The 24,663-nt window shown below is 38.7% G+C and overlaps 1 protein-coding gene across 3 annotated transcripts in view; it reads left to right on the plus strand.

The window, feature by feature from the left end:
* Window positions 1-24,663, plus strand: part of UMPS (uridine monophosphate synthetase) — a 52,046-nt gene that overhangs the window by 1,491 nt on the left and 25,892 nt on the right. For all 3 annotated transcript variants that reach the window (XM_055568459.1, XM_055568460.1, XM_055568457.1), the window contains exons 2-4: window positions 19,064-19,217; window positions 21,052-21,723; window positions 23,111-23,286. In XM_055568459.1, the coding sequence (XP_055424434.1) occupies window positions 19,064-19,217; window positions 21,052-21,723; window positions 23,111-23,286 (1,002 nt within the window). The remainder of the gene's footprint in view (window positions 1-19,063; window positions 19,218-21,051; window positions 21,724-23,110; window positions 23,287-24,663) is intronic.

Here is a 24,663-nt window from a genome sequence, read left to right on the forward strand (position 1 = left end):
AATGATTAGGAATCTTATTTTGAAAAATTGGTTTATTTTTGAAGAAGTCATCAGTTTACAGATGACTAAAAATTATCTTTTGATACTAGATGTTGAGGTTTGTGTGTATGTGTGTGTTATTTTGGGTAGTTAACTCAGAAGGAGCTCAAAACACTGAGAGGTCTGGCTATAACAGAACTCTTTCATGTCTGCTTATGTATGTAAATAGGGTTTCTTATTATTTGCACACCCTGAGACACAATAGAATTTACACTGAACTCTGACTTCCTAATAGTAAGTAATAGTTATACTAGATACATAAATTAATTGCCAGGATCTGCTGCTGCTGCTAAGTCGCTCCAGTCGTGTCCGACTCTGTGCGACCCCATAGATGGCAGCCCACCAGGTTGCCCCATCCCTGGGATTCTCCAGGCAAGAACACTGGAGTGGGTTGCCATTTCCTTCTCCAAGGCATGAAAGTGAAAGTGAAGTTGCTCGGTTGTGTCTGACTCTTAGTGATCTCATGGACTGCAGCCTACCAGGCTCCTCCGTCCATGGGACTTTCCAGGCAAGAGTACTGGAGTGGGGTGCCATTGCCTTTTCCAAATTGCCAGGATCAGGTACTACTATTCCTGTTACTAAGCAATGCATTTTCAAAATAATATGTTTTATGCTTCTATCAAAATTTGCAGATTATGTTTTAATTCATTTTATGATCATAACAATTGTAATAACATAGAAGTTTTAACAGTTAGAGACTTAAGGTCATGGGAAAAAATTTTAAATTTAAACAATTTAAAATTTCAGTTTACATACATTTTTGGAGAAGTATCATAGAACGGTCAGTAGAAGTTTTTCAAGCATAAATGTATATTGCATTAGAATAAAATTCTCTGGAGATAATGAAATGAGAATATGAGTTCAAAAAAGTGTAAATTTTTCCAGGTTTCATAGTTAAGCATTTTCATGTTGTAGTTTGTTTTGTTTCTGGCTCCCTGAAGTCTTAGTAGTGGTATCCAGGATCTTTAGTTGCCTTACGTGGAATCTAGTTCCCAACCCCATCCCACTTTCCCCACATTGGGAATGCAGTCTTAGCCACTGGACCAATAGGGAAGTCTCTCTCTCTTTTTTTTTTTTAAAGCAGATGTTGCGTATCAAATCAATAAGGCATTTGGACTTAAAAGAATGATGTAACAGTCCTAGAATAACATGTTAATTTTTTCAGGACTCCAGAAGTTACATTTTTTGCCACTTAAAAATATTCATAAATTTTTCAAATCTTTAGAAATACAGGAACAAAAAAATTTGAACACCTCTGATATAGGTCACTTAGTAATTCTTCGCTTTTCTTAAAATAAGATGGTGTTGGGTGGGAGTATGCATTGTAGTGTTACAGTGTGATGATTTTTGTGGGAAAAGATATTATCAACTAGTGGCTCTGTATTTATGAGAACTTTCAAAAACACTTTGGTGTATAGTCTTTTGTTGATTTTTTAAAAATTGAGATACAGTTGACAGATAACTTTAAATTTGTTTCAGGTGTACGTAATGACTGTGTATATTGCATAATCATTGCCGCAGTAAGTGTAGTTAACATAATTGCAATCTTTTTCTTGTGCTGGGAACTTTCAAGATCTCTCAGCAACCTCCAAACATGCAAAACAGTATTATGAACTCTGGTCACTATGCTGTGTGTTGTAATACATTTCCATGACTTATTTATTTTATAATTGGAAGTTTGTACCTTTTGAATTCCTTCACCCATTTTGCCTCTCCCCTACTCTGCCTCTGGCAGCCACCAATCAGTTCTTTATATCTACGATTTATCTTTGTGTTGATAAGACTCCACATATAAATAAGATCGTGAGGTATTTGCCTTTCTCCATCTATTTCGCTTAGCATAATGCCCTTAAAGTCCCTTAATGCCCTTAAGTGTTGAGCCAGTGGGAATGTATTACCTTTGTTGTGGCTGAATAATACTCCGCTGTGTGTGTGTGTGTGTGTGTGTGTGTGTGTGTGTATATGTACAGACCACATTCTCTTTATCCATTTGTTCATTGATGGTTGTTTTGCAAATTAGGTTGTTTCCACATCTTGGTTATTGTAAATAATGCTCCAGTGAACGTGAGGGTGCAGATATCTTTTTAAGGTAGTGTTTTCATTTCCCTTAGGTAAATATCCAGAAGTGGACTTGCTGGATGACATGGGAGTTCTGTTTTTAACTTTTTGAGGAACCTCCATATTACTTTCCACAGTGGCTGCACCAAGTATCATTCCCACCATAAGTGCAGAAGGGTTCCATTTCCTTTGCATCCTCACCAAAACTTATTATTTCTTGTTCTTTTGGTAATAGCCATTTGATATCTCATTGTGGTTTTGATTTGCATTTCCCTGATTATTGGTGATTTTGAGCATCTTTGCATATGCTTCTGGGCTATTTGTATGTCTTGTTTGGAAAAAATGTCCGTTCAGATCCTCTGCTCATTTTTTTGATCAGATTGTTTTTTATTATTGAGCTCTATGAATTCTTTATATATTTTAGATACTAATCCCTTTTCGGGAATATAATTTGCAAATATCTTCTGCAGTTCAGAAGGCTACTTTTTTGGGGGGAGGGGGTGTTGCTGATGGCTCCCTTTGTTCTGTGGAAGCTCTTTAGTTTGATATAGTCCCATTTGTTTATTTTTACTTTTGTTGTCTTTGCCTTTGAAGTGAAATCCAAAGAAATGTCACCAAGAGTGATGTCAGGGAGCTTACCAGCTGTGTGTTATTCTAGGAGTTTTATGTTGTCAGGTCTTACATTCAGGTTTAATCCATTTTGAGTTAATGTTTATGTATGGTGGATTATAGCGGTCCACTTTCATTCTTTTGCGTGTGGCTGTCCTGTTTTACCAGCAGTGTGTCATTAAAGAGAGTGTCCTTGCCCATTGTGCGTTCTTGGCTCCTTTCTCATAAGTTAATTGAAATATGTGCTTGGGTTTATTTTTAGGCTCTCTATTCTGTTCTGTTGATCTGTTTGTTTGTTTTTATGCCAATTAGTTTTGACCACGATAGCTTTATTAATATAGTTTGAAATAAACGAGTGTGAAGTCTCCACCTTTATTTTTCTTTCTCAAGGTTGCTTTGGCCATTTGGGTGGCATAAAGTGAGGAGGAACTAAAAAGCCTCTTGATGAAAGTGAAAGAGGAGAGTGAAAAAGTTGGCTTAAAGCTCAACATTCAGAAAACTAAGATCATGGCATCCAGTCCCATCACTTCATGGCAAATAGATGGGGAAACAGTGTCAGACTTTATTTTTTTGGGCTCCCAAATCACTGCAGATGGTGACTGCAGCCATGAAATTAAAAGACACTTACTCATTGGAAGGAAAGTTATGACCAACCTAGACAGCATATTGGAAAGCAGAGACATTTCTTTGCCAACAAAGGTCCGTCTGGTCAAGGCTATGGTTTTTCCAGTGGTCATGTATGGATGTGAGAGCTGGACTGTGAAGAAAGCTGAGCGCCGAAGAAGTGATGCTTTTGAAGTGTGGTGTTGGAGAAGACTCTTGAGAGTCCCTTGGACTGCAAGGAGATCCAACCAGTCCATTTGAAAGGAGATCAGCCTTGGGATTTCTTTGGAAGGAATGATGCTAAAGCTGAAACTCCAGTACTTTGGCCACCTGATGCAAAGAGTTGACTCATTGGAAAAGACTCTGATGCTGGGAGGGATTGGGGGCAGGAGGAGAAGGGGACGACAGAGGATGAGATGGCTGGATGGCATCACTGACTCGATGGACGTGAGTCTGAGTGAACTCCGGGAATTGGTGATGGACAGGGAGGCCTGGCGTGCTGCGATTCATGGGGTTGCAAAGAGTCGGACACGACTGAGCGACTGAACTGAACTGATGGTTCCAAAGAAATTTTAGGATTGTTCTATTTCTGTGAAAAGTACTATTGGATTTTTGAAAGGGATGGCATTGAATCTGCAGATTGCTTTGGGTAATGTGGACATTTTTACAATATTAATTCTTCCAAATATGAGCATGGAATATCTTAATTTGTGTCATGTTCAATTTTGTTCATTAGTGTCCTTTTAGTGTACAGGTCTTTTACCTCCTTGGTTGAATTTATTCTTAGGTACTTTGTTCTTTTTGAGGCAATTGTATATGGCATTGTCTTCTTAATTTCTCTGATAGTTTGTTGTTATTCTGTAAAAACACAACAGATTTTTGTATATTGATTTTGTACCTTCCAACTTTACTGAGTTCGTTTATTCTAACAATTTTTTGTGCCATCTTTATGGTTTTCTAAATATAAAATCATGTCATCCACTTAGTTTGGAGAAGGAAATGGCAGGCCACTCCAGTATTCTCGTTTGGAGAATCCCATGGACAGAGTCCACTGGCAGGCCACAGTCCATGGCATCGCAAGAGTTGGAATCGACTTAGTGACTAAGCCACCACCAGCGCTTAGTTCCTCCTCCCTTTCCAATATGCATACCTTTTATTTCTTTTTTCCTGCCTAATTGCTCTGACTAGAGCTTCCAGTACTATGCTGAGTAAAAAGTGGCAAGAATGAGCATCTTTGTCATGTTTCTGATCCTAAGGAAATAGCTTTCAGCTTTTCACCATTGAGTGTGATTAGCTGTGGGCCTATCATATGGCCTTTATTAGTCCATCTCTACCCATTGTTCAGTCTTTATCAATCGTGGTTGAATTTTATCAAGTGCTTTTTCTGTACCTATTGAGATGACCATATGATTTTTATCCTTCATTTTGTTAATGTGATGTGTCACATTGATTTGTAATGTTGAATCATCCTTGTATCCCTGAGATAAATCCCACTTGATCATAGCTGATTATCTTCTTTATGCATTGTTGAGTTTGGTTTGCTAATATTTTGTTGAAGGTTTGTACATCTAAATTCATTATCAATATTGACCTGTACTTTTTTTGTATGTGTCCTTGTCTGGTTTTGGTATCAGTGTAATGCTGGCCTTGTAAAAGGAGTTTGGGGACATTCCCTCCTCTTTTTAATGTTTTGGAAGAATTGGAGGAGGATAGGAATTAAATCTTTTTTGAATAGTAAAATTCAGTGATGAGGGCATAGGGTCTTAAACTTTCGTTTGTTGTGAGTTGTCTGTTTGTTTATTATTGATTAATTCTTAATATTTCTCCTATTTATTCATTATTTCTAATTATGGTTCAGTCTTGGAAGACTGTTTCTAGGAATTGATCCATTTCCCAGGGTATTTGTTGACTTACAGTTGTTCATAGTTACCTCTTAGGAGCCTTTTATTTCTTTGGTATCAGGTGTGTATACTCTTTGATTTCTGATTTTATTGATTTGAGTTCTCTTTTTTCCTGGTGCTTTAGCTAAAGGTTTATCAATTTTGGTTATCTTTTTAAAGAACCAGCTATTAGTTCATTTATTTAAATTGTCTTTTTGGTCTCCATTTATTTCCACTGTGATCTTTATTTCCTTCTTTCTGCTACCTTTGGGCTTCATTTGTTCTTTTTCTGCTTTGTTTAGGCATAAAGTTAGGTTGTTTATTTGAAATTTTTCTTATTTCTTGAGGTGGGCCTGTATCATTATAAACTTTGCTCTTAAAACTGCTTTTGCTGAATCTTATAGACTTTGTATGTTTTCTTTTAATTTTCATTTGAATTAAGGGTTGTTTTTTTTTTAATTGTCCTTTGATTTCTTCATTGACCCACTGGTTGTTCCATAGCATATTGTTTAATCTTTATATATTTGAGATTTTTCTTGTTTTCTTCATGTAACTGAGTTCCAGTTTCATGCCATTGTGGTCAGAAAGATACTTGATATGATTTCAGTCTTCTTAAATTCCTTGGGAATTGTTTTGTGGTCTAACATGAGCTATCCTTGAGAATCTTGCAGGTACACTTAAACAATGTGTATTCTGCTGCTTTGGGATGGAATGTCGTCCATAGGGTCTGGAGTATTCTTGGTAGAAAGTGTTTTCCTTTGAGCACTCGGACTATATCATGCCACCTGCTTCTGGGCTGCAACGTTTTTGCTGAGAAATCTGCTGATAGTCCTAATGGGGTAGGGGGGTTGTTCTCTTGCATAACAAGTTGTTTTTCTCTTGCTCCTTTAAGATTCTTCCCTTGTCTTTAACTTTCGACATTTTAATTATGTTCAGGTTTTTTGGGGTTCATCTTCTTTCAAACACTCCTAATTCTGGATGTCTGCTTCCATCCCCGAGTTAAGTAAGCTTTCAGTCATTCTTTCTTTCTTTTTGTTTTTAATGTTTTTATTTTATATTGGTAGCAGAGTTGATTAACAGTGTTGTTAGTTTCAGGCGTACAGCAAAGTGATTCAGTTATATATGTACACATGTATCTGTTCTTTTTCAGATTCTTCTCCCATTTAGATTATTATAGAATATTGAGCAGAGTTGCCTGTGCTATACAGTAGGTTCTTGCTGGTTATCTATTTTAAATATGGCAGTGTGTATATATTCCAGACTCCCAGTTTATCCCTCCCCTCATCTTTCCCTTTGATAATCATATGTTTGTTTTGTAGTCTGTGAGTCTATGTTTTGTAAATATGTTCATTGTCTTTTTCTGTCTAACTTAATTCACTTGGTATGATAATCTCCAGGTCCATCCATATTACTGCAAATGGCATTATTTCATTCTTTTTAATTGCTGAGTAATATTCCATTGTATATATGTACCCCATCTCTATCCATTTATCTGTTGATGGACACTTAGGTTACTCCCGTTTCTTGGATATTGTGAATAACACAGCGGTGAATATTAGGGTGCATGGATCCTTTTGAACCATGGTTTTCTCTGGATCTATGCTCAGGAGTGGGATTGCTGGATAATGTCATAGCTATATATATTTTTAGTTTTTTAAGGAATGTCCATACTGTCTTCTATAGTGGCTGTACCAATATCCATTCCCACCAAAAGCATAGGAGGGTTCCCTTTCTCCAAGCCCTCTCTAGTATTTATTGTTTGTAACCTTTTTGATGATAGCCATTCTATTCTGACTGGTGTGAGGTGATATCTCATTGTAGTTTTGATTTGCATTTCCCTAATAATTAGCGGTGTTGAGCATCTTTTTATGTACCTCTTGGCCATAAGCCTGGCTTCTTGGGAGAAATGTCTGTTTAGGTCTTCTGCCCATTTGATTGAGTTGTTTGTTTCTTTGATACTGAGTTGCATGAGGTGTTTGTAAATTTTGGAGATTAATTCCTTGCCAGTTTCATGGTTTGCAAATATGGTCTCCCATCCTATGGGCTGTCTTTTCATTTTGTTTGTTATTTCCTTTGTTGTGCACAAACTTCTGAGTTTAATTAGGTCACATTTATTTAATTTTTGTTTTATTTCCATTACTTTAGGAAATGGATTGGAAAAGATACTGCTGCAATGTGTGTCAAAGAGCATTGCACATATGTTTTCCTGTCAGAATTTTATAGTATCCAGTCTTATATTTAAGTCTTTAATACATTTTGAGTTTATATTTGTATATGGTATTAAAGAGTGTGCCAATTTCATCGCTTTACATATGGCTGTCCAATTTGCCCAGGACCACTTATTGAAGAGACTGTCCTTTCTCCGTTACATATATAGTCTTGCCTCCTTTCTCAAAGATTAATTTACCATAAATGCATGTGTTTATTTCTGGATTTTGTGTCCTGTTTCATTGATCTATATTTTTGTGACAGTGTCATACTGCAGTTTTGTAGTATAGTCTAAGGTCAGGGAGCCTGATTTTTCCATCATTGCTTTTTGTACTTGTGGTTGCTTTGGCTATTTGGGGTCTTTTGTGTCTTCACAGAAATTAAAATTTTTTTTGTTCTAGTTCTGTGAAAAATGCCATCAGTAGTTTGGTAGGGATTGCACTGTGTCTGTAGATTGCCTTGGGTAGTATAGTCATTTTGACAGTTGTCCAAGAGCATGGTACACCTTTCCATCTGTTTGTGTCATCTCTGATTTCTTTCATCACCATCTTAGTTTTCAGAGTTGAGATTTTTGTCTCCTTAGGTTTGTTCCTAGGTATTTTATTCTTTTTATTTTTAAGCAAAAATAAGACTATATATGCTACTGCTGCTAAGTCACTTCAGTCGTGTCCGACTCTGTGCGACCCCATAGACGGCAGCCCACCAGGTTGCCCCATCCCTGGGATTCTCCAGGCAAGAACACTGGAGTGGGTCGCCATTTCCTTCTCCAATGCGTGAAAGTGAAGAGTGAAAGTGAAGTCACTCAGTCGTGTCCAACTCTTTGCGATCCCATGGACTGCAGCCTACCAGGCTCCTCCGTCCATGGGATTTTCCAGGCAAGAGTACTGGAGTGGGGTGCAATTGCCTTCTCCAAGACTATATATATACATACACACACACATACACACACACACACACACACACACACACATATATATTTGGCCACACCGGCTGGCATGTGGGATCTTAGTTCCCTGACTAGGAATTGAACCTGTGTCCCTTGCATTGTAAGTATGAATCTTAACCACTGGACCACCAAAAAAGTCCTGGTATTTTACTCTTTCTGATGTGATGGTAAATGGAATTGTTTTTTAAATTTCTCTTCCTGATTTTTTGTTGTTCATTTGCTCAGTCATGTCTGAGTCTTTGCAACCCCATGGACTGCAGCATGCCAGGCTTCCCTTGACTAAGTCCTGGAGTTTGCTCAAACTCATGTCCATTGAGTCAATAATGCCATCCAGCCATTTTCTCCTCTGTCACCCCTTCTCCTCCTGCCCTCAATCTTTCCCAGCATCAGAGTTTCCTCCAGTGAGTTGACTCTTTGCATCAGGTGGCCAGAGTATTGGAGCTTTAGCTTCAACATCAGTCCTTCCAATGAATGTTCAGGGTTGATTTCCTTTAGGATTGACTGGTTTGATCTCCTTGCAGTCCAAGGGACTCTCAAGAGTCTTCTCCAGCACCACAGTTTAGGAGCATCAATTCTTCGATGCTCAGCCTTCTTTATGGTCCAATTCTCACATCTGTACATGACTACTGGAAAAACCATAGCTTTGACTAGATGGACCTTTGTCAGTAAAGTGATGTCTCTGCATTTTAATACACTGTCTAGGTTTGTCACAGCTTTTCTTCCAAGGAGCAAGTGTCTTTTAATTTCATGGCTGCAGTCACTGTCCACAGTGACTTTGGAGCCCAAGAAAATAAAGTCTGTCACTGTTTCCATTGTTTCCCCATCTATTTGCCATGAAGTGATGGGACCAGATGCCATGATCTTCATTTTTTTCGCTTAAGGCTTTCTTCTCTCTCCTTGCTGTTCTTTGGAAGTCTGCATTCAGATGGGTGTATCTTCCCTTTTCTCCTTTGCCTTTCACTTATCTTCTTTTCTCAGCTGTTTGTAAGGCGGCCTCAGACAACCATTGCCTTGTTGCATTTCTTCTTCTTGGGAGTGGTTTTGGTCACCACCTCCTGTTGTTAGGTATGTAAAAATGCAAGAGATTTCTGTGTATTAATTTTGTATTCTCCAAACTTTACCAAATTCACTGATGTGCTCTAGTAGTTTTCTGGTGGCATCTTTAGAGTTTTCTATGTAGAATATGTCATCTGAGATCAGTGACAGTTTTACCAGTTTTCCAATTTCGATTCTATTTATTTCTTTTTCTTCTGTGATTGCTATGGCTAGGACTTCCAAAACTGCTGAATAAAGGTGGTGAGAGTGGGCATCCTAGTCTTGTTCCTGATCTTAGAAAGATGCTTTCAGCTTTTAACTGTTGACTATTATGTTAGCTTTGTCATATATGGTCTTTATTATGTTGAGGTATATTCTCTTTATTCTCATTTTGTGGAGAGTTTTTAAAATAAATACGTTTTGGATTTTGTCAGGTTTTTCTGCATCTACTGAGATGATCATATAATTTGTATTCTTCAATTTGTTGGTGTGATGTATCATACTGATTGATTTGCAGATATTCAAAAATCCTTCCATCACTGGGATAAATCCCAGTTCATCATGGTGTATGATCCTTTTAATGTATTGCTGGATTTGCTTTTCTAGTATTTTGTTGAGGATTTTTACATCTATGTTCATCAGTGGTGTTGGCCTGTAATTTTATTTTTGTGTCTGTTATTGTTCTCTGATTTTGGTATCAGGGTGATGGTGGCCACATTGAATGAGTCTGGTTTGGGAGTATTCCTTCCTCTGCCATTTTTTGGAACAGTTTGAGAAGGATAGGTGTTAACTCTTCTCTAAATTCGATAAGAATTGGCCTGTGAAGTCATCTAGTCATGGACTTTTGTTTGTTAGTTTTTTACTCACAGTTTCAATTTCAATACTTGTGATTGGTCTGTTCATGCTTTCTATATCTTCCTCATTCAGTCTTGGGAAACCTGTCTAAGAATTGTCCATTTCTTCTAGATGGTCCATTTTATTAACTTATAGTTACTTATAGTACTCTCACGATCCTTTGTATTTCCTTGGTGTCCACTGTAACTTCGTTTTCATTTCTAATTTTATTGATTTGAGCCCTTTCCCCTGTTTCCTGGATGAGTCTGGCTAAAGGTGTGTCAATTTTGTTTACCTTTTCAAACAACCAGCTTTTAGTTTCATTGGTCTTTTCTATGGTAGTCTTCATCTCTATTTCATTTATTTCTGCTCTGATCTTTATGATTTCTTTCTACTAACTTTGGGTTTTGTTTGTTTTTCTTCCTCTAGTTTGCTTTATGTGTAAAGTTAGGTCAATTCATTGAGACTTTTCTTGTTTCCTGAGGTAAGATGGTATTGCTATAACTTCCCCTCTTAGAACTGCTTTTGCTGCGTCCCATAGAATTTGAATCTTTTTTTTTAATGTGTACATTTTTAGGCTGCACCAAGTCTCCATTGCTGTCCATGGGCTTTCTCTAGTTTTGGCGAGTGGGGGCTGCTCTCCGAGCTGCCCGGGCTTCTCGTTGCAGCAGTTTCTCTGGTGGAGCTCAGGCCCTAGGTGCGCGGGCTTCAGCAGTGTGGCACACTGGGTTGGCTGCTCCACTGTATGTGGGATGCCCCCAGACCAGGGGTCAACACATGACCCTGCACTGGCGGGCGGATTCTTAACCGTTAGAACACCAGGGAAGTCTGTGTTTTTGTTTTCTCTTGTCTCTAGTCATTTATTCTTTGATTTCTTCAGTGAGTTGTTTAGTAACATGTTGTTCAGCTTCCACATGTTTGTGTTTTTTACAGTTTTTTGTCTTAGTGTATTTCTAATCTCATAGTGTTGTGATGGGAAAATATGCTTGATATGATTTCAGTTTTCTTAAACTTACCGTGGCTTGCTTTGTGGTCCAGCATGTGATAAATCCTGGAGAATGTTCTCTGTGCACTTGAGAATGTGTATTTTGGATGGGATGTTCTTATAAATATCAATTAAATCAGTCTGGTCCAATGTGTCATTTAAGGCATGTGTTTCCTTATTGATTTTCTGTCTGGACCATCTCTGTTGATGTAAATGGGGTGTTAAAGTCCCCCACTATTATTGTGTAGCTGTTGATTTCTCCTTTTACGGCTGTTAATATTTGCCTCATATATTGAGGTGCTCCTGTGTTGGGTACATATGTATTTACAGTTGTTATATATATAGTGTACAATGTGAATGTTCTCAGTATTTTTTTCTTTAGATTCATTCATTCATTTCTTCAGTATTGAACAGGTGCCTACTATGTGCTTGGCAATGGCTAGCAGTTTTTCTGGTTGGTAGTTTGTGAAGGGCTTGTTTATTGGGTTGGAGATTTTTTTCGATCTAAATGAGAAGCATCCACTCGCTGGGATGTCTCCTCCCTAGCTTTTTTCCCTTAGTCACATCCAAGAAGGGCAAAGGAAGAGCTCTAAACAAGAAGCACCTGGGCTCACCCTTTGAGGCACAAGTGGTGAAAACTCCCTGGCAGAGGCCCTGGGCTGAGAGCAGGGAGAAAAGGAAATCCTTGTGCATCCAAGCCTCTGGGTAGGACAGGACTTTGTTAATTAAGACAGCCAAGACAGGAGGCAGGAGGACTTCTAGGGAGCTTGGGACTCCTTGGAGTTAGAATCTGTTAGAAGGTCTTGATGTTTAAAAAATGATCATTGGTATTAAAATAAGTGTTACAGTTTTTTCCCACCTAAAGTTATATGTCCTTTGGAATTCTTTCAGCTTTTTTAGTATGATGGGCATTCTGAATAATGGGGTGTGGGACTGAAACAGAATTTTAAAATATCATGTGAGCAAATTCCATGTGTATACAAAGAGATAAAAGAATCCCCTAACCGTTGACAGTTGTTTCACTTTCATGCATGAAGTCCTCCATAAGAGAGGGATAAAGTCTCTTGAATTTGTTACAATATTGTTTCTGTTTTATGTTTTGGATTTTTGGTGGTGGGATTATTAACTCGCCCGCCAGGAATTGAACCTGCACCCTTTGCGTTGGAAGGTAGAGTCTTAGCCACTGGACTGCCAGGGAAAGTCCCTGCCTACTCTTAATTACCAAAGATGAGACTTGAATGAGCTGATATCCTGGGAAAGGGGACAGAACTTTTTTTTTTAACATACCTGGAGCTCTGGAGAAAAAAAAGCAATACCTGGGCATTTGTATTTTTCAAAAAGTTTCAAGATAATTCTGATATGCATCTGGATTTTGAAAAGTGATTATAGGTTTCTCTATTGTAGTTTTGGTGATATAGAGTTCTATTATTTTTTTCTGCTGACCAATTGTGATCCAGTGATATTAAGTAATAATTACATGATCATAATAGTAAAAGATGTTTTATCAGTTTTCATAATCAATAGCCAGACCAAAAATAGAAGATAATTACACGGGAACATGATTAACTTAGCAATATAAAATAATTAGATACAATTTGGGGGTCCGGCAGAGTGATATGGAAGTGGAAGTACATACATGCATTTGTTTTCATCAGCGCAGCCAGTCTGTGTCTTTGGTTGGTGCACTTAACCCGTTTACATTTAAGGTAATTAATCGATGTATATGATCATATTACCATTTTCTTAATTATCTTGGGTTTATGTTCTGTAGATCTTTCCCTTCTCTTGTGTTTGCTGCCTAGAGAAGTTCCTTTAATGTTTGTTGTAAAGCTGGTTTGGTGGTCCTGAATTCTGTTAACTTTTGCTTGTCTGGAAAGCTTTTGGTTTCTCCATCAAATCTGAATGAGACTTGGTGGGTAGAGTATTCTTGGTTGTAGGTTCTTCCTTTCATCACTTTAAATATACTGTGACATTCCTTTCTGGCTTGTAGAGTTTCTGTTGAAAAATCAGCTGATAGCCTGTTAGGAGTTCCCTTGTATGTTATTTGTTGTTTTTTCCTTGTTGCTTTTAATGTTTTATCTTTGTCTTTAATTTTTGTCAGTTTGATTACTATGTGTCTTGGAGTGTTCCTCCCTGGGTTTATCCTGCCTGGGATTCTCTGCTTCTTGGACTTGGTTGACTATTTCCTTTCACAATTTAGGGAAGTTTTCAGCTATTATCTCTCCAGATATTTCTTAGGTCCTTTCTCTCTTCTCCTTCTAGGACCCCTATAATGCAAATGTTGGTGGTTTAATGTTATCCCAGAGGTCTCTTACAGTGTCTTCATTTCTTTTCATTCTTTTTTCTATATTCTGTTCTACAGCAGTGATTTCCACTATTCTGTCCTCCAGATCATTTATTCATTCTTCTGCCTTATTCTGCTGCTGATTCCTTCTAGTGTATTTTTCATCTGTTTGTTTGTTCTTTAGTTCTAGTAGATCTTTGGTATTCTTGCATTTTCTCCATTGTTTTCCAGAGATCCTGGATCATCTTCACTATCATTATTCTGAATTTTTTTTCTGGAAGGTTGCCTATCTCCACTTCATTTAGTTGTTTTTCTGGGGTTTTATCTTGTCCCTTCATCTGGGACATAACTTTTTACTTTTTCATCGTGATTAACTCTCTGTAATATGTTTTTTCCTTTAGCCACTCTGGGACTGTGCTGCTTCTTGCTTCTTCTGTCTGCCCACTGGTGTTTAGTTGCTCAGTCATGTCTGACTCTTTGCGACCCCATGGACTGCAGCACGTCAGGCTTCCCTGTCCTTCACCATTTCCCGGAGCTTGCTCAAACTCATGTCCATTGAGTCAGTGATGCCATCTAACCATCTCATCCTCTGTCATCCCCTTCTCCTGCCTTCAGTCTTGCCCAGCATTAGGGTTTTTTCCAATGAGTTGGCTCTTTGAATCACATGGCCAAAGTATTGGAGCTTCAGCTTCAGCATCAGTCCTTCCAATGAATATTCAGGACTGATCTCCTTTAGGATTGACTGGTTGGATCTCCTTGCAGTCCAAGGGACTCTCAAGAGCCTTCTCCAGCACCACAGTCCAAAAGCATCAATTCTTCGGTGCTCAGCCTTCTGTATGGTCCAACTCTCACATCCATCCATGACTCCTGGAAAAACCATAGCTTTAACTATACGGACCTTTGTCAGCAAAGTAACGTCTGCTTTTTAATATGCTGTCTAGGTTGCTCATAGCTTTTCTTCCAACAAGCGAGCGTCTTTTAATTTCATTGCTGCAGTCACCATCTGCAGTGATTTTGGAGCCCAACAAAATTAAGTCTGTCACTGTTTCCATTGTTTCTCCATCTATTTGACATGAAGTGATGGGACCAGATGCCATGACCTTAGTTTTTTGAATGTTGACTTTTAAGCCAACTTTTTCACTCTTTTCTTTCACCTTCATCAAGAGGCTCTTTAGTTCTTTGCTTTCTGCCATAAGGCTGGTGTTATCTGCATATCTGAGGTTATTGATATTTCTCCCGGCAATCTTGATTCCAGCTTGTGCTTCATCCAGCCTGGCATTTCGTATGATGTACTCTGTGTGTAAGTTAAATAAGCAGGATGACAATATACAGCTTTGACATTCTCCTTTCCCTATTTGGAACCAGTCTGTTGTTCCATGTCCAGTTCTAACTGTTGTTTCTTGACCTGCATACAGGTTTCACAGGAGGCGGGTATCCCCATCTCTTTGAGAGTTTTCCCCAGTTTGTCATGATCCACACGGTCAAAGGCTTCAGTGTAGTCAATGAAGGAGAAGTAGATGTTTTTCTGGAATTGTCTTGCTTTTTTGGTGTTCCAGCGGATGTTGGCTATTTGATCTCTGGTTCCTCTGCCTTTTCTAAATCCAGCTTAACCATCTAGAAGTTCTCGGTTCATGTAGCGTTGAAATCTAGCTTGGAGAATTTTGAGCATTACTAGCATGTGAGATGAGTGCAATTGTGCGGTAGTTTAAGATTCTTTGTCATTGCCCTTCTTTGGGATTGGAATGAAAACTGACCATTTCCAGTCCTGTGGCCACTGCTGAGTTTTCCAAATTTGCTGGCATATTGAGTGCAGCACTTTAACAGCATCTTCTTTTAGGATTTCAAATAGCTCAGCTGGCATGGTTAATGGCAACCACCAAGGGGGACCTTCCCAGACTGGTGCCCCTGTCCCTGTGGTGAGCCCCTGCTGACTCCACAGGAGGCTTTCCAACACTATCAGGTAGTTTGGTTCAGTCTCCAGTGGGATCACTCTTCCTCTTCTGGGTCTTTGTTCATGCAAGATTTTGTTTGTGCCCTCTAAGACTGGAGTCCATGTTTCCCCTAGTCCTGTGGAAGTCCTGTAATCAAACCCCACTGGCCTTTGAGGCCAGAGTCCCTGGGGATTTCTAGTCCCTTTGTCAGATCCCCAGGCTGGGAAGCCTGAAGTGGTATTCGGAAGCTTCATAACAGTGGGATAACTTTTTGGCATTATTGTATTGTAGTCTGTGGATCACCCACCTGGTGGGTATGGGATTTGATTTTATTGTGATTGTGCCTCTCCTGCTGTCTTACTGCAGCTTCTTCTTTGTCTTTGGACGTGGGGTATCTTTCTTTGGTGGGTTCCAGTGTCCTGTCAATGATTGTTCAACAGCTAGTTACCATTCGGGTGTTCTCACAGGAGATGAGTGCACATCTTCTACTCCACTATCTTAAACTGGAAGCCATTATTCTCAGTATTATCCCCTTGGTCTCCTAGACTGTTTCTGCTTTTTAAAATTCTGGGGTTTTGTTTATTGCTGCCCTGTTTGGATGAGTTCCACTGCCCTGTCTTCCAGATTACCAATCTTTCTGCTTTATCTAGTCTGTTTTTGAACCCCTTTAGTGTGTTTTTCAGATAAGTTGTTATATTCTTCAGCTCTCTGATTTCTCTTTGGTATATTTTTGCATTTTCTCTTTTTTCAAGTTCATCTATTCTTTTTCCTATTTTGGTGAGCATCTTTATGACCATTACTTTAAATGCTTTATCAGGTAAATTACTTACCTTTTTCATTAAGATTTTTTCTAGGAGCTTTATCTTTTTTTGTTATTTGGAACATATATCTCTGTTTCTTCAATTTGCTTGACTCTGTGTTTGTTTCCATGTGTTAGGTAAAACAGTATTTCTTCCAGTCTTGATGGGGTGGCCCCACGTTGGAAATGAAGCTTACTTAACCTTTAACCTTGCGTAATTCTTGGTTATTTCTCAAACTGTGTATTCTACTGTTTCACACCTGTGGAGCCCAGAAATGAAATCCCCCTTTGCAACCAGAGTACACACTCCAGTGGTGTCCCCTGTTTGGGTTGCACATGCCTGCTGGCTTTGGTGCGTATCCACACTGCTGCTGTGGCTGCAGGACTGGAGGGGATGGGGAGCATGCTGTTATGCTGTTGCAGAAGCATGGGGAAATGGTGCATTCCCCTGCTGCCTCTGGGGGTGCTGGGCAGAGGCGTGTGGGGAAGGCACTGGCAAGTTAGAGAATGTAAAAATGGTGCCTGCTGGTGCTTCCATTGGAGAAGGCAACGGCACCCCACTCCAGTACTCTTGCCTGGAAAATCCATGGATGGAGGAGTCTGGTAGGCTGCAGCCCATGGAGTCGCTAAGAGTCGGACATGACTGAGCGACTTCACTTTCCCTTTTCCCTTTCATGCCTTGAAGAAGGAAATGGCAACCCACTCCAGTGTTCTTGCCTGGAGGATCCCAGGGACGGGGGAGCCTGGTGGGCTGCCGTCTATGGGGTCGCACAGAGTCGGACACGACTGAAGCGACTCAGCAGCAGCAGTGCTTCCATACCTGGAGAGAGCTCCAGCAGTGACATTCCGGCAGTTTTTAAGATTACCAGATGGATTTCCTTGATATATGATCTGGGCTCTTTTCAAGTTGCTGCCCTTTAGCTGGGTCCCAGGGTGAGTGAGTCTGCTCACAATCCATTTAAGAGAAAATCTCCATTCCCTGCATCCATCTGATTTTCCTGGATCTAAACTCTGTTGGTGTTCAAAGCCAAGTGTTTTGAGTACTTAACTGTCTGGTGCGGGTTCGCAGGTTAGGGCGACTGATGTAGGGTGTCAGGGGGAAGTTCGGTTTTTGTGAGCTCCGTGTTGCTTATGGGTTGCTGAAGTGGGGATGGAGTTTTGAGGAGACTGTGTCTAACTTCTACATATCTCAATAGGCCTTTTTATCCTTTGTTGTGATGGAGCTGTTCTGCTGGTTCTCAGGTTCCTTTAGAGGGAATTGTTCACAGTGAGTTATAGAATTGTTGTGTCAATGAGAGGAGGTGAGTTCAGGATGTTCTTACTCTGCAGTCTTGAACCACTTTCCCACTTGTTTATTTTTGGTTTTGTTGCCTTTGCTTTTGGTGTCAAATCCAAAAATATCATTGCTAAGACCAATGTCAAGGAACTTACCACTTGTGTTTTTCTAGGAATTTTATGATTTCCTGTCTTTAATCCATTCTGAGTTAATTTTTTTTTTTGACATTTACCAAGAGAGATTTTATTTATTTATTTATTTATTTTTTCTCTTTATTTTATTTATTTATTTTTTAAATTTTATTTTATTTTTAAACTTTACATAATTGTATTAGTTTTGCCAAATATCAAAATGATTCTGAGTTAATTTTTATGTATGGTGTAAGACAGTAGTCTAATGTGCCCCAAACCTGTTTGTTGAAGAGACTATCCTTTTCCCTTTTTATATCCTTGGCTCCTTTAATGTGTATTGTTTGAACATATATGTGTAGCTTTATTTCTGGGCTTTCCATTCTGTTGACCTGTGTGTCTGGTTTTATGCCAATGCCATATTGTTTTGATTACTATTACTTTGTAATATAGTCTGAAATCAAGGAGCATGATGCCTCTAGTTTTGTTCTTTTTCAAGATTGTTTTGGGTATCCTGGGTCTTTTGTAGTTCCGTACGAATTTTAGGATTGTTCCATTTCTGTGAAAAGTGCCTTTGTAACTATATAGAAATTGTATTGAGTTTGTTTATTGCTTTGGATAACATGGACATTTTAACATTTTAATTCTTCTGATCCATGAGCCTGGAATATTCTTCCATTTGCTTATGCCACCTTCAGTTTTTTTTTAAATCTAATATTTTTAATGTGCAAGTCTTTCACTTCCTTGGTTAAATTTATTTGTAGGTGTTTTATTCTTCATAATGCAACTGTTTTCTTTTTAAATATTTGTATTTATTTATTCGACTGCACTGGGTCTCAATTGTGGCACATGGGACCTTTGACCTTTGTTGCGGAATCTTTAGATATGTGGAATGTAGAATGTGGAATCTTTAGATACAGCATGCAGGATCTTTAGTTGTGGCATGTGGGATCTACTTCCCCAACCAGGGATAGAACCTGGGTCCCCTGTGTTGGGAGCACCAAGTCTTAGCCACTCATTCACCAGACAAGTCCTGATGCGATTGTTTTCTTTATTTCTCTTGTAAAACTTCTTAATTGAAAACTTGTGTTGGGAAAATAAAACTGATGGGTTTAGATACTCAAAGCATAATGAATTTACTGAGAACAACTGTGAAGCCTAAGTGTAATGCTCAGTCTCAGGGTCAATATCATAGCCTTTCCTGACACATTCCATGTTGTCCTTGAAGCAGTCCTGAGTCTAGCCAAGTAGATTAATTCTTGTGTTTTTATATTTGTTTTGTAAACTGGGATTTGTGGAGAGAATAATTTAACAAGGCATTTATATTTTTCTGGCCCAAGTTTGAGACTTTCCTTTGCTAGGTTCTTACTGTCACATTGTTACATGATTTATATACAGCTTTAAAAATAGTAATAATAGGTCATTCATATGTTCTTTTTCTTTAACAGGTTGCAGAAATGTTATTTCAAACTGCCCAAAATGCAGAGATCAAGTTTGACACTGTGTGTGGAGTACCTTATACAGCTTTACCATTGGCTGCGGTTGTCTGTTCAACCCACCAAATTCCGATGCTTATCAGAAGGAAGGAGAAAAAGGATTATGGTAAAGTAAAAGTAGTATAGCATTAAGTTGATTCATAACCTGGCACTTTTAGAATTTGTTCTTCTAGGTACTGAGGTTGGTAGTCACCTTGAATATTCCTCATAAGTCCTTTAAGTTGTTATGGCCTTGGAGTGTGTTAACTGTTGTTATAAAGCAACTCCCTTTCCTTTAGAGTCTGGGGATAAAATGCTTTATTTTAATTAGGCAGTAAAAAAAAAAAAGTGCTTTGTGCACCAAATTTATGAAACCCAACATTTTTACCAGGACTTTCCTCATCAGCGGAATGCTTTTAGAGCATATACTTCCCCAGGGTACCATGTTCAAATTACATGGATAAAACCATTCCCTTAAAGCGAGGTAAAGGAATTCCTTGGTGGCCCAGTGGTTAGGACTCTGCATTTCCACTGCAGGAGGCCTGGTTGGGGAAGTAAGATCCTACAAGCCATGAAGCATGGCAAAAAAAGGGGGGGGCAATGTAAATGCCGCATGGAATTCTAAATAGAGATTTATTTTTTTTTAATGGGTTCATGGCAGTAGGTTATCAGGTGGGTATTTCAAACATGTTTTAAAGCTACATCAGTCTAAAAGTATTGGGACTGACTTCATATTTTATTACATTAAGAATTAATGTGTTTTGGTATTATTTCTGTTTTGTTGCTTTTTTTGATGAGTCCTTTTTTACCAATGTGTTCTAAAAATTTTTATGATGAAATCATATGATGTCTGAGATTTGCTTCTAAAAATTATTGGGGGGAGGGTGGGATTGGAATTATAGCTGAAACAAGATCGCCCATGAGTTATTAGGTGGCAAGTTTCTGTATTTGTGGAGATTTGTTATACTCTTGTCTAGTTTTAGTTTATTCAACATTATAAAAAGCTAGAATAATATTTTTGGTATTTAGTGGCACAGTGTTTTATCTATATGAATCTCTCCCATAAAGAAACTATTATTTCTATTTCCTTATTATGTATCTTCAAAAATATTTCTTAGCATATGATCATTCATTTTAAAACATACCTATAAATACAGTCTTATGTTCTCATCTAAGTTAAACTTTCCAGTTCTTTGAGGAAGAAAAGGAGTTAGGAAAAAGACAAAGATAGTACATGTGGGAAAGTTAAAAGTGGGCAAAACACCCACTAAATATATTCTGCATCAAAATAAGGCAAATTTGGTGGTGGAAAACACAAAAATGCGTCTCTGAAAACACAGGTCTTTGTAGTCTCCAGCATGAATTATTTACAATGTGTAGGTTATCTGAAAATAGTCTGTGGTAGGCCCACTGGAGTGGGCCAGTATATTTAGTCACATTACATTATATAATTCGTAAGGATGTAGTGATTCATCTAAATGGTTGTTGAATATTTCCCCCCTTCAATTTGTATACTCAAAGGCCAGTTGTTTTGCTGATCTTGAATAAAGAAATTGTTAATGGAAAAAGGAATGATTTCATTGATGATATTGTGCTATTCTTTAATAACTTTCATCAGTCCAGGTGATCTTGCCTAAAGAAACCCCATATTTGAAATTTTGATCATAAACACATTGTGATGTTTTACAAAGTTAAATAATTTGCTAGTTTTACTGTAAATATTCTGTATATGTAACTTTGACAGTTTTGAAATAGAGACATTTAACAGAACAATAAATCATAGCACATTGAAGATTCATCAGAAATTTAAAAAATATATTTCCAAAGTGGATTATCAGAAAGTATAATTTAGACTACCCACCTTTTCATAAATACATGCCGAATTTATACTATAGATACATCTTGAGTTGGTTGAAATACATAATTTTAAAATGGAATCAACATAATTTTTTCTTTCCCAGGTACTAAACAGCTTATAGAAGGGGTTGTTAATCCAGGAGACACCTGCTTGATCATTGAAGATGTTGTCAGCAGCGGATCTAGTGTTTGGGAAACTGCTGAGGTTCTTCAGAAAGAAGGCTTGAAGGTCACCGACGCCATAGTGCTGGTGGACAGAGAGCAGGGGGGCAAGGACAATCTGCAGGCCCGTGGGATTCGTCTCCACTCAGTGTGCACCTTGTCCACAATACTGCATATTCTTGAGCAACAGAAGAAAATCAGTGCTGAGATGGTGGAGAGAGTGAAGAGATTCATTCAGGAGAATGTTCTTGTGGTAGCTAATCCTAATGATTCTCTCCCTTCTGTGAAGAAAGAACCCAAAGAACTAAGTTTTGGTGCACGTGCAGAGCTGCCTGGGACCCACCCGGTTGCAGCGAAGCTGCTCAGGCTTATGCAAAAGAAGGAGACCAATCTGTGTCTGTCTGCTGATGTTTCAGAGTCCAGAGAGCTGCTGCAGCTAGCAGATGCTTTGGGATCCAGAATCTGCTTGCTTAAGATTCACGTAGATATTTTGAATGATTTTACTCTGGATGTGATGAAGGAGTTAACCACTCTGGCAAAACGCCATGAGTTTCTAATTTTTGAAGACCGGAAATTTGCAGATATAGGAAACACAGTAAAAAAGCAGTATGAAGGTAAGCATTATTCGGGAACCAACAAGAATCAAAATCCAGCCTAAACTGGCTGAAGAACAAAAGGAAATGTATTGGCTCACGTGACAAGTGCAGCAGTAGAACAGCCTGTCAAGCGTGGTTGGATCTAGGAGCTCAAGCGATATCTTTCGGGCTTACTTTCTCAAGTCTCAGCTCTGCTTTCTTCTCTCTTCTTTCTCAGGTAGGCGCATTGCTCATGCCTGCCCCAAGCCAATCACTCAGGCCTGGGTATAGAATACCTTTATTAACTCACTTGGGTAATAGACCCTGCTCCTGGTGATCTGAGGCTATTAGCTTTACGTAAACTTCTTGAAACTCGAGTACAGGGTTAATTCTCCTAAAGAAAATGGCTGTGCTGATGCCAGAAGAAAGGGACATGGGTTTTAGGCAGGCAGAAATGACAGGTGTTGGCCCTGGCAGAACAAAACACAGTTCTGCATCTTTGGAGAATGAAAATTGCAGATACAGGAAATAAGGGAAAAGAGTGTAAAGTGGTAAGATTTATTTTTAGCAGAAAAAGATCTGTTGATACGCATCCTTTTTTAAAAGTGTTAAATAGGAACTCAGAGTAGAGCATACATAGTAAAAATGCTTCTTTTACCCATTCATCTATGCAAATTTCTGTCTTATTTATGTAATGCTTTTTTGTTTTCACTTAACCTTACAACAGACATTTTATGTTCTTTAATAAGCATCTTTTAAGATAATTTTTTCTTAAAGTAATACATGCATATTCTTAAGCTACTTCTTTAAGAATAGATTTGTTTGTAATGACTTCATATGCTTAAGATATTGACTGTTGAAAAAGTTATACAAGCTTTCTACAAGTTTGCATATAGTTTTTTCAAAAATCTACTTGAGTTATTGTTCTGCTTTTAAAATGAATACGATTCCTTTATTGAAATTTGAAGAGCTAGTGAAACCTAAGGAACAGGAAGAAGATTTAAGAGATGGTAAGTTCCTGAGATATCCCTACAGAGTGAAAATCTGTCATCTTCAGGGGAATTTCAGTTTGCTATCTTTGACCTCAATACACCTGTGTTCACTGGAGTCCCTTTCCAGTTGCATAAATCTTACTGGTGGTCACAAACATCAGCCTGCAAAGAAAAACACCCTTACCAGTTTTGCTAATAAACTAAGTATGGAGCTTACAAGATTTTTTTCTCCTTGTTATTTCTCAACTAGCTAAGCAGATGGAAAGATTCATTTTTCACAAGTAGGTCCACTGATAGTTACTAAAATTCTTGAAGTGCTTCACTGTTTCATTAGCATGTTACTAGATTATTTCCATATTGTAGATGGCTGGTTGAGTTAAAAGTTAAAGGTTTTTGTTTGAAAATTGACAAAGATCTTTCTTTCCCTTTCTGAGGTGGGGTCTTTAAAATAGCTTCCTGGGCAGATCTTGTAAATGCTCACGCCGTGCCCGGCTCAGGAGTTGTGAAAGGCCTGGAAGAAGTCGGCCTGCCGCTGCACCGGGCATGCCTCCTTGTTGCAGAAATGAGCTCTGCTGGCACCTTGGCTACTGGGAGCTACACTGAGGCAGCAGTAAGTGATAGAGGAGAGGGACTGGGGCAAGGAAGGCAGGACCGTGACACTGGATGTTACAGGGAGAGAAAATACCTGCATTTGGGGTCTGTGAAATTGCCGCCCAAAACAACAAATCAGCTGCTGTTACTGGGACAGTATAGTAATACTAGTTGGCTAGAATGCACTGATGGTTAGTAGCCTTTTATGTCTTATAGCAGACACTAAAGAGATTTGAATGGTACTACAAGAGAAACATTGAAACACAGATATTGGGTCAAATAAGCATATGTGTCTGTATGTACCTGGCCTTTAAGATAGAGTTTTTCCCATCTCACCATGAGTTGAAATTGAAGAGCTTTTTTCCAGTTTCTTGGAATCTTCCTGAGTCACAAAGATGCACATTCTCATGACAGCAGCCCACGAAGTGGGTTATCTTTTTCAGTCTTTGATATTGATTGGGGTTCTATAGGAGAGCTCTTAATTAGAGTCCAGACACGTTATTTCCTCTAGTAACTCCCCATTATTAAAAATTCTTATGTGTGTGCTTAGTCGCTCAGTTGTGTTCAACTCTTTGCGACCCCATGGACCGCAGCCCGCCAGGTTCCTATGTTCATGGGGATTCTCAGGCAAGAATACTGGAGTGGGTTGCCATTCCCTTCTCCAGGGGATCTTCCCAACCCAGGGATCGAACCCAGGTCTCCCACATTGCAGGTGGTTTCTTTACCGACTGAGCCACCAGGGAAGTTCTTATAGCACCATACATGTTCTAATGTACCATACCCAGCTCCCACCCGCTGCACACCAGAACAAAATAAGAGATGGATAATCATCTGGTTATAAAGTTCCTCTTCACATTGTCCTCTGGGCAAGTTTCATAGTTGGATAGTCACCTAGAAAGATGAGATGGATTACCTTTGCATACATTTTAAAGACTACTTTTTAAAGTAGTAGGAGCTTTTATTTTAATAAATTCCCATGTAAAAATTAAAATTTTATTTTTCATATTTCAAAGGTTGTGGAACTGTGAAAAACTCATGGCCCTGGGGCCAGGCATTAACCCTACCCTTGATTTGACCATAAGTATCTGTGATTTCCCAGCTGACTTACAGAGGGTCCACGAGTCAGTGTTAATACTTGTCATTCTGGATCTGGCTCAAGGAAATACATTGATTATTGGTAGGTGGTAGTACTTAGTAGCAAGAATGAAACAGTCTGGGCCTCAGGGAAGAACCAAATTAGAAAGGTAGGCAGGGGGCGGAAAAAAAGTTAGGCAGACCTAGGGAGTCTTCTAAAGATGTGACGTAATGGAAGAGAAATTGTGGAGGCAGTGTTAAAGTATAGGGAAAGCTGTGGAGGTAAGATTTCTTCAGCTAGCTCTTTACAGCACAGCTGTTT

The sequence above is a fragment of the Bubalus kerabau genome, chromosome 2 (assembly GCF_029407905.1).
Source record: "Bubalus kerabau isolate K-KA32 ecotype Philippines breed swamp buffalo chromosome 2, PCC_UOA_SB_1v2, whole genome shotgun sequence".
NCBI classification, from domain to species: Eukaryota; Metazoa; Chordata; class Mammalia; order Artiodactyla; family Bovidae; genus Bubalus; species Bubalus kerabau.